The sequence below is a fragment of the Chiloscyllium punctatum genome, chromosome 32, assembly GCF_047496795.1.
Source record: "Chiloscyllium punctatum isolate Juve2018m chromosome 32, sChiPun1.3, whole genome shotgun sequence".
Lineage (NCBI taxonomy): Eukaryota > Metazoa > Chordata > Chondrichthyes > Orectolobiformes > Hemiscylliidae > Chiloscyllium > Chiloscyllium punctatum.
Window position 1 is genome coordinate 28,855,669 of NC_092770.1, and position 13,799 is coordinate 28,869,467.

Sequence of the window (13,799 nt, forward strand, 5' to 3'; positions counted from 1 at the left end):
GGATAGTCTGCATGGCTTTGTGTGTGGGAAATGATGTTTCACAAACTTGATTGAGGATTTTGAGGAAGTAACAAAGGATTGATGAGGGCAGAGCAGTCGTTGTGATCTATATGGACTTCAGTAAGGCGTTCGACAAGGTTCCCCATGGAAGACTGATTAGCAAGGTTAGATCTCACAGAATACAGGGAGGACTAGCCATTTGGATACAGAACTGGTGCTGCATTTGGGAAAGCAAATCTTAGCAGTACTTATACACCTCACAGACTTTGAGGACTTATACACCTTAATGGTAAGGTCCTAGGGAGTGTTGCTGAACAAAGAGACCTTGGAGTGCAGGTTCATAGCTCCTTGAAAGTGGAGTCGAAGGTAGGTAGGATAGTGAAGAAGGCGTTTGGTATGCTTTCCTTTATTGGTCAGAGCATTGAGTACAGGAGTTAGGAGGTCATGTTGCGGCTGTACAGGACATTGGTTAGGCCATTGTTGGAATATTGCATGCAATTCTGGTCTCCTTCCTCTCGGAAAGATGTTGTGAAACTTGAAAGGGATCACAAAAGATTTACAAGGATGTTGCCAGGGTTGGAGGATTTGAGCTAAAGGGAGAGGCTGAACAGGATGGGGCTGTTTTTCCTGGAGCGTCGGAGGCTGAGGGGTGACCTTATAGAGGTTTACAAAATTATGAGGGGCATGGATAGGGTAAATAGGCAAAGTCTTTTCCCTGGGGAGTCCTGAACTAGAGGGCATAGGTTTAGTGTGAGAGGGAAAGATATAAAAGAGACCTAAAGGGCAAATTTTTCACACAGAGGGTGGTACATGTATGGAATGAGCTGGCTGAGGAAGTGGTGGAGGCTGGTACAATTGCAACATTGAAGAGGCATTTGGATGGGTATATGAATAGGAAGGGTTTGGAGGGATATGGGCCAGGTGCTGCCCGGTGGGACTAGACTGGGTTGGGATATCTAGTCGGCAGGGATGGGTTGGACCGAAGGATCTGTTTTCATGATGTACATCTCTGTGACCATATAAAGGCAATATGCAAAACAAACGTCATTTACAAAATGCCTTGCAAGAACATTGGACAAACAGACAGAAAACTATCCACCAGGATACATGAACATAACTAACCACAAAAAGACATGACCCACTATCACTGGTATTTTTACATAAAGATGAGGAAGGATACCACTTTGACTAGGACAAGCAAAGCAGAGACACACACAAGAATTCCTAGAAGCGTGACATTACAACCAGATCTTTATCAACAAACACATTCATTTGGATCCCATCTATCACTTTCTGAGAAAAAGAACAGGAAATGACATCACCAACCCAAGAAAACTTAAACACATAAATAGAAAGCAGGCTGTAACACCAGTGCTTCACTGGAGGCTCACTGATGATGTTCTGGATTAATGGTGCTGGAAGAGCACAGCAGTTCAGGCAGCATCCAAGTAGCTTTGAAATCGACGTTTCGGGCAAAAAGCCCTGCATCAGGAATAAAGGCAGTGAGCATCTGCAGTCACTGATGATGTTACCTAGTATGGTGATGGAAAATCTGAAAATGCACCTTCCAACTCACTGAGCAAACTTACATCCAGAGCCTCAACCTGAGCTATAAGTCTTCTCAAAACTCGCTAACATCTAGCGGTGCAATATGCTAATGGAATTCTTTACCTAGTATGGTGACGAAATGTCTGAAAACGAACCTTCCAGGTCAGTGAGCAAACTTACATCCAGAATGTCAACCTGAGCTATAAGTCTTCTCAAAACTCACTAATATCTAGGGGCTCAATATGCTAATGGAATTCTAACCAGAACTTCTTCAACAAACACATCGATTTGGATCCCATCTATCGCCCCCTGAGAAAAAGAACAGGAAATGACATCACCAACCCAAGAAAATCTAAACACATAAATAGAAAGCGGGCTGTAACACCAGTGCTTCACTGGAGGCTCACTGATGATGTTACTTAATATAGTGATGAAACGTCTGAAAACAAACCTTCCAACTCAGCGAGCAAACTTACATCCAGAACCTCAACCTGAGCTATACATCTTCTCCAAACTCACTATTTCCGAAAATGTCAGCCCTTAATTTATCAGAAAGACTATATTCAAACATTCTAAAAGAAAGAAAAAAACAAACCAGGTTCCAGTATGTAACAAGAACTACTGTTTGTTACAATAAGTTCATTCTGATCACAGTTAAATAGCTGTGAGCTACTAACTTGTGATTCTACTAGTTAAAACTTGAAGCTCCTTTTAAAATGCCTATATACACATACAGCTAGACAGAGACAACCAAGAAAACATTGGTTTCATGGATGGAGGGAATGAAAATAGGAATGGTAAATCAATAGAACCAATCCACAGGAGAAAAATACCACACATTTGTACAAAATGGAAAATGTAATGGGAACATATACTGCAAAATTCAAAATTATTATTCAATCAACTCATCCAGTTGCATTTTGTAATGAGCATTCAGCCTTTTTAATCTAACCAGTGAATACAACTCTACCTTGTGATGCACTGGCAAAAACCTGCTGGGTAGAATGTATATAGAATCCCGAGTGTGGAAACAGGCCCAACAAGTCCACACTGACCCTCTAAAGAGTAACCCATCCAGACCCATTTCCCTACCCTACTACTCCACATTTACCCCTTACTAATGCACTTATTGTACAAGTCCTTGAACATTATGGGCAATTTAATATGGCTAGTTCATCTAACCTGCACATCTTTGGACTGTGGGAGGAAACCGGAGCACCCGGAGGAAACCCACGCAGGCAAAGGGAGAATGAGCAAACTCCACACAGACAGTCACCCAAGGCTGGAATTGAACCCAGGTCCCTGGTGCTGTGAGGCAGCAGTGTGAACCACTGTCCTGCCCACAGTGAATGTTTTCATTCATTTCCAGTTGATAATTTAGACTGTCTTGTGTTAGCTTGTGACATTGGAGATAGGTAGTAAATCAAGGAACAATCTGTGACCACCTCTGCTGTGTTTCCTTTTTCAGACTTGTGATTTCAAGATCCCATTTACAGTTGAAATGGCTGAGCATAGGACATTTGGTGCAAAGTGAACAAGAATGGTTGATTGTGGACCTTCTTTCACCGTACGTTTATACCAAGCAGGCGATTACCAAAATGTCAGAAGAATTGTTGCCAATGGGACAATGGAGTTGGTGATGGTGGCATTCAAACAGGCCATTCGCTCACAGTCTAATGTCTTCCTGCTTTTTGCCAGTGGTCAGCTGGTTTATGTCATCACTGGCTCACTGACATGCACTAGTTTGATGTGCTTTGTACTCCTGACTTTCATGTACCTGGCATGCAGACAGGTCTATGCCAGCTACCTTAGGGAGAGGATGGAAACAGATATGGCAGATATAGAGGGACATTACCTGAAACCACCTGGAGCTGGCTTCTGGGTAGCAGTGGAGGAAGAGGGCAACAGGGTGGTGGGTACAGTGGGAGTTAAGATGGAGCCTGGGCACCCATACTCTTGCCAGCTGTTCCGACTTTTTGTAGATCAGCGTTTCCGTCGGCACGGACTAGGCAGGAGGCTGACCCAAAAGGTCCTGGATTTTGCTAAGGTCTATGGTTACAGAGTCTGCCTCTTGAAGACTACTAGTGTCCAAGAACCAGCCATTCATATGTACCAGAAAATGGGCTTTCGTATTCAAAGTTCCAGCCCTGTACCAGGTCCTGCACTTCTGACCTTGATATCCAAAATTTCAGGGTATGAATTGGAAAAGAATCTGTGATTGGCATCCTTGAATCGGTTGAACTGGCATCCATCTCTATCCATCAACACAGCTCAATACATAGTAAGTAAGGCATTTAGGAGCACAAGGATATCATTTAACTCATCAAGCCCATGTTATCATTCAATGTGATAATGGTTGATTCTCTATCACAATGCCATACTCCACTATCTCCCTATGCCTCTTGACATCTTTAGTCTCCAATAATCTCTTTTTAAAAAATATATCCAATTACACAGGCACCTGTGGTAGAAAATTCCACAAATTCACCAGCCTTAGAGTGGAAAAATATGCCCCTCATCTCAGTTCAAAATGGCCTATCCTGTGTCCTGAGACAATTCTGGACCATTACATCCACTTGCTCCCACTCCTCACCTCATGCCAAGGAGAATATCCCCACGTCTATTAAACCTGATCAAAGATCTTACACATTTCAATTAGATCCCCTGTCATTCATCTAAGCTTCTGTGGGTACAGACACAGTTGAGCCAATCTGTCCTCATACAACAAACTGATCATCCCAGAAATCAATCTGGTGGACATTCACCGTGATATCTCTATGGAAAGTATATAGTTTCTTGAGTAAGATAATCAAAACTACACACTGTACTCTAGGTGTGGTCTCACCAAGGCTCTGGCCACCTGCTTAAGACAACCTTGCTCCTCTATTCAAACCCTCATGCCATGAAAAACAAAAAAAACACTTTCCTTCCTCACTATTTGCTGTATGTGTATTCTTGCTCAAGTTGTAGGAAAGTAGTGTTTCCTTTGGCCATTCATATCCCAGTAACTTCTGTCTTTTTGTTCGACAACGAGGAGGCATGGAAAAGGAATTTATACCAAGGTGGGTCATGTGTAGACTTGTTTGGTATGGAGGGAGTACTGCTGGGATCAGATGGGAGAGGAAGGTCTTGAGGGATTGCACATGTGGGTGAGAGATCAGTAGGGAGTGAAGGTTTAGGAAGCAGGCTGGAGACTAGGTGTGGGAGGAGTCTGTAGGAATGTCGGCGGGAAGAAAAACTTTGGGAAGGTGTGAAAGGAGTTTGGATTGGATGGATGGAGGTGGGGTCTCTTTCACTGAGTCAAAACAACAGATAAAAGTCATTTAGCCCGTCCAGTCCTTGACATCTCTGTGGAGCAAACAAATCAGTCCCATTCCAACACCCAATCTTTATAGGTCTGCAAATTTGTTTGCCTCGAGTGTCAATTCCATTTCCTTTTAAAATCATTCATCCTCTCCACCTCTGTCAGCATTCATTACCATTCATCACTACATTTTTTTTTCACATTTTCCCTGCTTCTCTAAATCAAAACCTTATAACTGTGTTCCTAATTCTTTGAGCCATCAGCCAATGGGAGCAAGTTCAAACTTGAACAAAAAAGCTGACTACTAGAGATAAGGTGACAGTGACTGCACTTGACATCAAGCCTACATTTAGTCAAGTCTAGCATTAAAGAGCCCCAGTAAAATTGGATTCAGTGGGAATTGGAAAGGGGTCTCAGTTAGTTAGAGTCATACTTGGCATATAGGAAGGTGGTTTGGTGAAGGTCAGTCATCTCTGCTCAAGGACATTTCTGCAAGTGTTCTTCCGCTGGTGTCCTAGGCCCAACCATCTTCCGCTGCTTCATTAATGACTCCTCTGTTGCAAGGTGTGACAATGCTGCTGCTTTAACAAAGTTATGTTTGCCCTGGTTATTTTTCAGAGAGATTGTAAAAGACAGACTTCGAAATGAGTTGAAGAGTTTTAGGGCCAATTTGGTTATAGCTAACAGATACTGCCTCAGAAAAAGGGTTTTAAGTTTTTTTAAAAACATTTGTACAATGAAAGGGGAGTGACCAATTCTCTCAGCTCAGCCTTTTTTTCTGCTTTGGTTTTAGCACTGTAGAGTTAAAAAAGCTGCTGTAACCAAAGGAGCAGGTCTCGACTGGTACTCTCTCTCTCTGACTTCTCCCCTGCATTTGATTTTGCTTCTTGTGCCAAGGGGTGTTTAGGGGGATTGTGGCAAGTAGTTAATACAGCATCATTAAGTTGGGATAATCTGTTGGGTTTTCGGATAGGTTAAGTTAATTGGTATTCAATTCTGTTTTGTTTAAAACTAAGTGGTTTGACCAGCTGCACCCCTCCTGGAATATCCACTATATACCTGCTTAAAACAACTAGCAAAATTAGGGTTTGGCCTACTTTCCTGAAAGGTTTTGAGGGGGTCTGGCCTGGTCCATAACAAAAGTCAGAAGTAGAGATGTTCACCATTGATTTATTGCACAATGTTCAGCACAACTTACAATCATCAGAGACTGAAGTAGTGCATGTCCAATATAGCAAGACTTGAACAACATCCAGCCTTGGGCTAAAAAAATGGTACGTAACATTTGCATCACACAAATTCAAGATAATGGCCTTTAAAATAAGAGACAATCTAATCACTGCCAATTACCATCACTGAATCCTCCACTATCAGCATTCTATAAGACCATAAGACATAGGAGTGGAAGCAAGGCCATTCGGCCTATCGAGTCCACTCCGCCATTTAATCATGATTTATGGGCGTTTGAATTCCATTTACCCACACTCTACCTGTAGCCCTTAATTCCCCGCGAGATCAAGAATTTATCAATCTCTGCCTTGAAGACACCCAACATCCCGGCCTCCACTACACTCCATGGCAATGAATTCCACAGGCCCACCAGTCTCTTACTGAAGGAATGTCTCCTCATTTCCGTTCTAAATTGAGTGCCTCTAATTTTAAGGCTGTGCCCACAGGTCCTAGTCTCCCCACCTAACAGAAACAACTTCCTTGCGTCTACCGTTTCTTAGCCATGCGTTATCTTCTAAGTTTCTACTAGATCTCCCCTCAACCTTCTAAACTGTAATGAATACAATCCCAGGATCCTCAGCCAATCATCATATTTTAGGCCTACCATTCTGGGATCATCCATGTGAATCCCCGCTGGACACAGTCCAGTGCCAGTATGTCCTTTCTGAGGTGTGGGGCCCAAACTTGGACACAGTATTCTAAATGGGGCCTAACCAGAGCTTTATAAAATCTCAGTAGCACATAGCTCCTTTTATATTCCAATCCTCTTGAGATAAATGACATTACATTTGCTTTCTTAATCACGGACTCGACCTGCAAATCAACCTTTAGTGAAACCTGGACCAGCACTCCCAGATCCCTTTGTACTTTGGTTTTGTGAATTTTCTCAGAGTTTAGAAAATAGTCTGCCTGTATTCTTTTTTTCAAAGTGCAAGACCTCACACTTGCTCACGTTGAATTTCATTAGCCATTTCCTGGACCACTCTCCTAAACTGTCTAAATTTTCTGCAGCCACTCCACCTCCTCAGTACTACCTGCCTGTCCGCCTAACTTCGTATCATCGGCAAACTTCACCAAATTGCCCCGTCCCTTCATCTAGGTCATTAATATATAAAGTGAACAGCTGTGGCTCCAATTCTGAACCCTGCGGGTCACCACTCGTCACCAGCTACCATTCCGTAAAAGAACCTTTTATCCCAGCTCTCTTCCTTCTGTCAGACAGCCAATCCTCAATCCACGCCAGTAGCTCACCTCATACACCATGGGCCCTCACCTTACTCAGCAGCCTCCCATGAGGCACCTTATCAGAGGCCTTTTGGAAGTCTAGATAGACCACATCCACTGGGTTTCCCTCGTCTAACCTACTTGTTACCTCTTAAAAGAATTCTAACAGGTTTATCAGGCATGACCTCCCCTTATTAAATTCATGCTGATTTATTCTAATCCAACCCTGCACTTTCAAGAATTTAGAAATCTCATCCTTAACGATGGATTCTAAAATTTTATCTACAACCAAGGTTAGGCTAATTGGCCTATAATCTTCCACCTTTTGTCTTGATCCTTTCTTGAATAAGGGGGTTACAGCCGCGATTTTCCAATCGTCTGGGGCTTTCCCTGACTCCTGTGATTTTTGAAAGATTACAGTGATCCCCCGCTATTTCCTCAGCCACCTGTCTCAGAACAGGAGATTTATCGATTTTTAGACCTAAATAGCACTTTCTCTTTTGTAATGGCTACCATACTCAACACTGCCCTCTGACTCTCTTTAATTGTTGGGATATTCTGTCTTCTACTGTGAAGACTGACACAAAGTACTTATTAAGTTCTTCAGTTATTTCCTTACCTCCCAGCACTAGTCTTCCAGCATCAGTTTGGAGCGGCACAATTTCTATTTTTGCTTCTTGTTTGTTTCTTATATATTGAAAGATACATTTACTATCATTTCTAATATTACTTGCTAGCTTACCTTCATATTTGATCCTCTCCTTCCTTATTTCTTTCTTTGTTATCCTCTGTTTGTTTTTGTAGTCTTCCCAATCTTCTGATTTCCCAGTGCTCTTGGCAACTTTATAAGCTCTATCTTTCTCTTTGATACATTTCCTGACTTCCTTTGTCAGCCATGGCTGTCCAACCCCTCCCTGGATAATGTTTCTTTTCTTTGGGATGAACCTCTGTACTGTGTCCTCAATTACACCCAGAAACTCCTTCCATTGTTGCTCTACTGTCTTCCCCACTAGGTTCTGCTTCCAGTCAATTTTTATCAGTTCCTCTCTCATGTCCCTGTAATTACCTTTATTTAACTGTAACACTATTACATCCGATTTTGCCTTCTTTCTTTCAAACTGCAGACTGAACTCCACCATATTATGATTGCTGTCTCCTAAGTGTTCCCTTACTTCAAGATCTTTTATAAAGTCTGGCTCACTGAATAGAACTAAGTCCAAAGTAGCCTGTTCCCTTGTGGGCTCCATCACAAGCTGTTCCAAAAAGTATCCTGTAAGCATTCCTTGAATTCCCTTTGGATCCACCGGCAACATTATCCACCCAGTCCACCTGCATTCTGGGGGTTACCATTCATCCGAAGCTGAACTGGACTAGCCAAATAACTACAGTGGCTACAAGAGCAGCTCATATAACTCCCACAGCATAGCTAACATCTACAAGGCACAAGTCAGGCATGTGATGGAATACTGGATGAGTAGGCTGTAACAACACTGGACACCATCCAGGACAAAGTAGTGCGCTTTATTGGCACTCCGTTCTCACCCTTCTCCAATGCTTAATAACAGTAGTGTGTACCATCTAAAAGGTACACTATTGAAATTTACACGGCTCCTTAGACAGCGCCTTCCTAACCAATGCCACTTCCATCTAGAAAGACAAGAGCAGCAGAAATGTGGAAACCACCAGCTGCAGTTCACCTTCAAACTAATTATCCATATTTCTTCAGTTGTTGGCATTGTGGGTCTACCTACAACAAAGAGACTGCGATAGTTCAAGAAGGCAACTCACTACCATATTCTCAAGGGCACCTAGGAATGGCCAATTAATGCTGGCCCAGCCAGCAATGCCTGGGTCTCACAGGTGAGTTTTTTAAAAAAAATTACTTTTCCTACCTTCATATTTGTGTACACCTCTTATAAAATCTACCCATGACCTCATTTACTCCAAGGAGGCCAATCCAGTCTAACTTTAAAGCTAAAATTCCTTACCCCAGGAACCACTCTTGTAAATCTCCTCTGGTACTCTCTAAGAGCCTCGCATCTTTCCTAAAGAAGGTAAGTAGAACTGAATGTAGTCCTCTGTTTGTAATCCACTTCGACCTTTATTAAGGTTCTGCACAACAACCCTGCTTTTGTTTGAAATATCTCTATTTGTGGAAACAAATGGATGGAGGAGGAGGGTTTGCCTTGTTAGTAAGAAAGAAAAGTACATAGGTTTAGGGTGAGAAGAGAAAAATTTAAAAGGGACCTAAGGGGCAACTTCTTTATGCAGACGATAATATGTGTATGGAATGAGCTGCCAGAGGAAGTGGTGGAGGTTGGTAGAATTATAACATTTAAAAGGCATCTGAATGGGAATGTAAATAGGAAGGGTTTAGGAGGATATGGGCCAAGTGCTGACAAATGGGACTACATTAGGATACCTGTCATGGACGCATTGGACTGAAGGGTCTGTTTCTATACTGTACATCTCTATGACTCTAAATGATACAGAGTCAGAAGCCGTAGAATCTGTGTTGTAGAGTTGAAGGACGGCAAAGGAATAAAGACTCTGATGGGAGTTAAGTACAGGCCTCCTTATAGTATTTAGGATGTGGACAGACAATAAATCAGGAATTTGCAGAATGTCTATGAGATTTTTTTCTTGGAGCAGTTTGTGACAGAGCCCATTAGAGAAATTCTGGATTGTTGATGTGTAATGAGGCAGACTTGATTAGGGAGCTTAGGTAAGGAACCCTACGGGACAATGACCATAATATGATAGAATCCACCCTGCAGTTTGAGCTGGAATCAGATGAGTTGGTATTATAATTGAGTAAAGGTAACTATAAAAACATGAGGGAAGAGCTGGCCAGAGTTGATGGGAAAGGGTGCCTGGTAGGTAAGACAGTTGAATAGTAATGGCAGGGATTACGGGAGTAATTCAGAAGGCACAGCAAAAATTCATCCCAAGGAAGAAGAAATTTATGGTCAAAGGAAGGGTGAGGCAACCATGGCTGACAAGGGAAGTTAAGGACAGCATAAGAGGAAAAGCATGCATTCTAGTGAAGAATGGTGAGAAACCAGAAGATTAGGAAGTCTTTTAAAACCAACAAAGGACACATATAAAAGCATTAAGGAGGGAGAAGGTGAAACATGAGAGTAGCTCGTAATATAAAAGAAGGTTGTATGAGTTTTGCTTAGGTTCATAAAAGATAAGAGAGAAGCAAGAGTAAACATTGAAAAATGAGGCTGGCGAAGTAGTAATGGGGAACAAAGAAATGGCTGAGGAATTGAATTGTTACTTTATGTCAGTCCTCATGGAAGATACCAGTAACACACCAGAACTTCAAGAGAGGCTGGGGTAGAGATGAGTGTAGTAGCTATCACTAAGGAGAAGGTTCTGGGAAGCTGAAAAGTATGAAGGTGGATAAGTAACCAGGACCAGATCAAATACACCTCAAGAAACTGAAGGAGATAGCTGAGGAAATTGTGGAGGCATTGTTAGTGATCTTCAAGAGCCACTGGAGTCTGGGAGGGTCCACAGATTTGCAAAAAAGGCTAGTGTAATATTTCTGCTTACGAAGGAACGGAAGCAGAAGGTAAGAAGCTATAGGTCACTTAGCATGACTTTGAACATTGGAAAGATTTTAGAATCCATTATTAAAGATGAGATTGCGGAGTACTTGGAAGTGCATGGTAAAACAGGGCTGAGTCAGCACAGCTTCATCAAGGGGAGGTCATGCCTGATAAATCTGTTAGAATTCTTTGAGGATGTAACAATCAAGTTCAACAAAGGAGAACCAGTGGATATGATATTTTTGGATTTCCAGAAGGCCTTTAGCAAGGTGACACACACGAAGTTGCTAAATAAGAGCCACAGTGTTAGGGACAAGGTGCTGGCATGGGTAGAGGATTGGCTAACTGGCAGAAGGCACTGAGTGGGATAAAGGGGTCTTTTTCATGATGGCAGCCAATGACTACCGGAGTTCTGCATGGGTCAGTATTGGGACCACAATTATTATCATTGTATATTAATGATCTGGATGAAGGAACTGAGGATTTTGTTGCAAAGTTTACAGATGACACAAAGAATGTTGGGGGGTGGTAATGTTGAAGTAGGGAGGCTGCAGAAGGATTTGGACAGGCTGTGAGAGTGGGCAAAAAAGGTATGGAATACTGTGTAAGAAAATGTGACGGTCTGCACTTTGGTAGGAAAAACAGAAGTGTAGACTATTTCCTAAACAGGGCAAAGTTTTGCAAATTTGAAGCAGAAAGGGAGTCGAGTCCGAGTTCAGGATTCTCTTAAAGTTAACATGCAGGTTCAGTTGGCAGTTAGGAAGGCAAATGCAATGCTATCATTCATTTTGTGAGGGCTGGAATACAACAGCAGTGATGTACTGCTTCAGCTGTACAGTGCTATGATCAGACAGCATTTGGACCATTGTGTGCAATTTTGAGCCTTGCATCTCGGTTGTTGCTGGCATCGGAGCAGGTCCACAGGTGTTTTACAAGATTGACTCTGTGGATGAAGGGATTGTCACTTGAAGAGTGGTTGAAGTCTCTTCATCTGTACTCCATGCAGTTTAGAAGAATGAGAGGGAATCTCATTGAAACCTACAGAATACTGAAATGCCCGGATTGCAAGGATGTGGAGAAGATGTTTCCACGAGAAAGACAGCTTAGGACCCAGGGGCACAGCCTCAAAGTGAAGGAATGACCCCTTAGAACTGAAATCAGGAATTTCTTCAGTCAGAGGGTGGTGAATCTGTGGAAACCATTGCCGCAGAAGGCTTTGAAGGCCAAGTGTATTTAAGACAGAGATGGGTAATTTCTTGATTACAACGGGGATCATAATTTACAGGGAGAAGGCAGGAGGATGCAGTTTAAAACATATCAGCCAGGATTGAATAGAAGAGCAGACTAGATGGGCTAAATGGTCAAATCATGCTCCTATACCTCATGGTCCATTCCTGTACCCCTACAATATGAAATATCTACAGTTCTCCAATTGCAGCATGTTGGGCTTGCTAAGTTTAATCACTTCATCATTGGTGGTCATGTCCCAGCTTCCTTTGTCCTATGCACTAGAATTTCTCCCTGAACTCCTATCTTTACTTTCTCAAGACACTTTTATTTAATATTTGTATTATGTTAATGGAACTGTATATATAAAATTTTAGATTCTGCTTGAGCACAATACACTCTATATGACTTCCTACTATATCGTATTCTTCTTTTGGACTGTTTTAAACACAATACCATGGAGGAATGGCTGTACTTTTTTTTTATAAAAGCAAGTTACTAAAACTCATTGTGAGTCGTATTTACATTGTTCAAGAAGGGGGATACATGTCTGTGATACATCCATAGTGTCAGAGCATGCTTTACCCAGTGACAGATTGTTGATTAATTTGTGCAGGTGCATAGCTTTTGTCTGAACAATGGAAAGACTGAAGCCTCCAGACTGCAAAAAGACAAGGCTGTGTGCATCTTCTCTCTTGCTCTAGCTCTCTTGCTGCCTCTCACACAGGGACTTGAACGATGCAAAAGGGACACCCCATCCAATCGCATGGACTAATGTTGTTGAACTGTCTTGCACCAATATTTTTTTCTCCATCCAAACTCTCCATGCTTTTTTGTGACACTTGTCAGTGCGTATGCACTTGAGTTAGAAAAGGAGATACATCTTAAGCTGGCAGAATTATAAATAGGTAACTCATTTTACTTTCCTCTGGTTAGAATTGATTTTTTCGGAATAAATAGAACTTTCTTGTTAATTAAAGAAACCAGGTCAGTGTTTTCTGTTAACTTGAGTTCATCAGATACATTGAGAAATTTTGAGTAATTTGATTAAATTTTTACCTCTTGTGATGATGCCTGGAGGAGTGGAGCTCGAGCATCTGACCATTTCTCAAATAGATTGTGACACTCCTGGTAGGGTTACGAGATGTACAATATCAATTGTTTCCTGTTTCTCTTTTTAATATGGTGTTAATCATGTATCACAAACGCATGAATAAAGTAATGTCACTTCTTGACGTGCATGAGTCCAGCAAGGTTGTTATTTCTTTTAAAACAAAAGAAACAGACGTTAAACACAGAAATAAAAGGATAACATTTTCTTTGTGATTTTCCTTCAGGCTATGACAATCCCCATATGCCTTACGTCCCTCAGTACAAAACAAAATCGACATCCCTGTTGTATATACTCTGTGCAGTTTTTTGGGGTAGAAAGTTTGAAGGATTTCCAAACCTTTGATTGAACTTTCCTCATGAAAGTATTTCCTTCTTAAGGAATAAGAGCAAAATTGCAAGCACTTCTCCCAGATGTGACCGCACCAATTATGTTTATGTCTTTATGTTTGTACTCCAATTAAATTTTAACACACATTTTCCTTCTTAATTGCTTGCTGGTATTGTACATTAACTTTATTGATCATGTACAAGATGCACTTTTTAATTCTTCTGAATGCAAATATTTCCCAATATACATTAATAATTGTCATGCCAAT

At 41.7% G+C, this 13,799-nt stretch overlaps 1 protein-coding gene across 9 annotated transcripts in view; it reads left to right on the plus strand.

Annotated features, from left to right (window-relative positions):
- Positions 1-13,325, plus strand: part of LOC140458009 (N-acetyltransferase 8-like) — a 36,952-nt gene extending 23,627 nt beyond the window's left edge. For 6 of the 9 annotated variants that reach the window (XM_072551954.1, XM_072551957.1, XM_072551958.1 and 3 more), the window contains 3 exons: positions 3,017-3,829; positions 9,033-9,166; positions 12,707-13,325. In XM_072551954.1, the coding sequence (XP_072408055.1) occupies positions 3,089-3,766 (678 nt within the window). In that variant the 5' untranslated portion in view covers positions 3,017-3,088 and the 3' untranslated portion in view covers positions 3,767-3,829; positions 9,033-9,166; positions 12,707-13,325. Of the gene's footprint in view, positions 1-3,016; positions 3,830-8,957; positions 9,167-12,706 lie in introns of all 9 variants that reach the window. The other 3 variants (XR_011953430.1, XM_072551955.1, XM_072551956.1) reach the window with 3 other exon arrangements.
- The last annotated feature ends 474 nt before the right edge of the window (positions 13,326-13,799 follow it).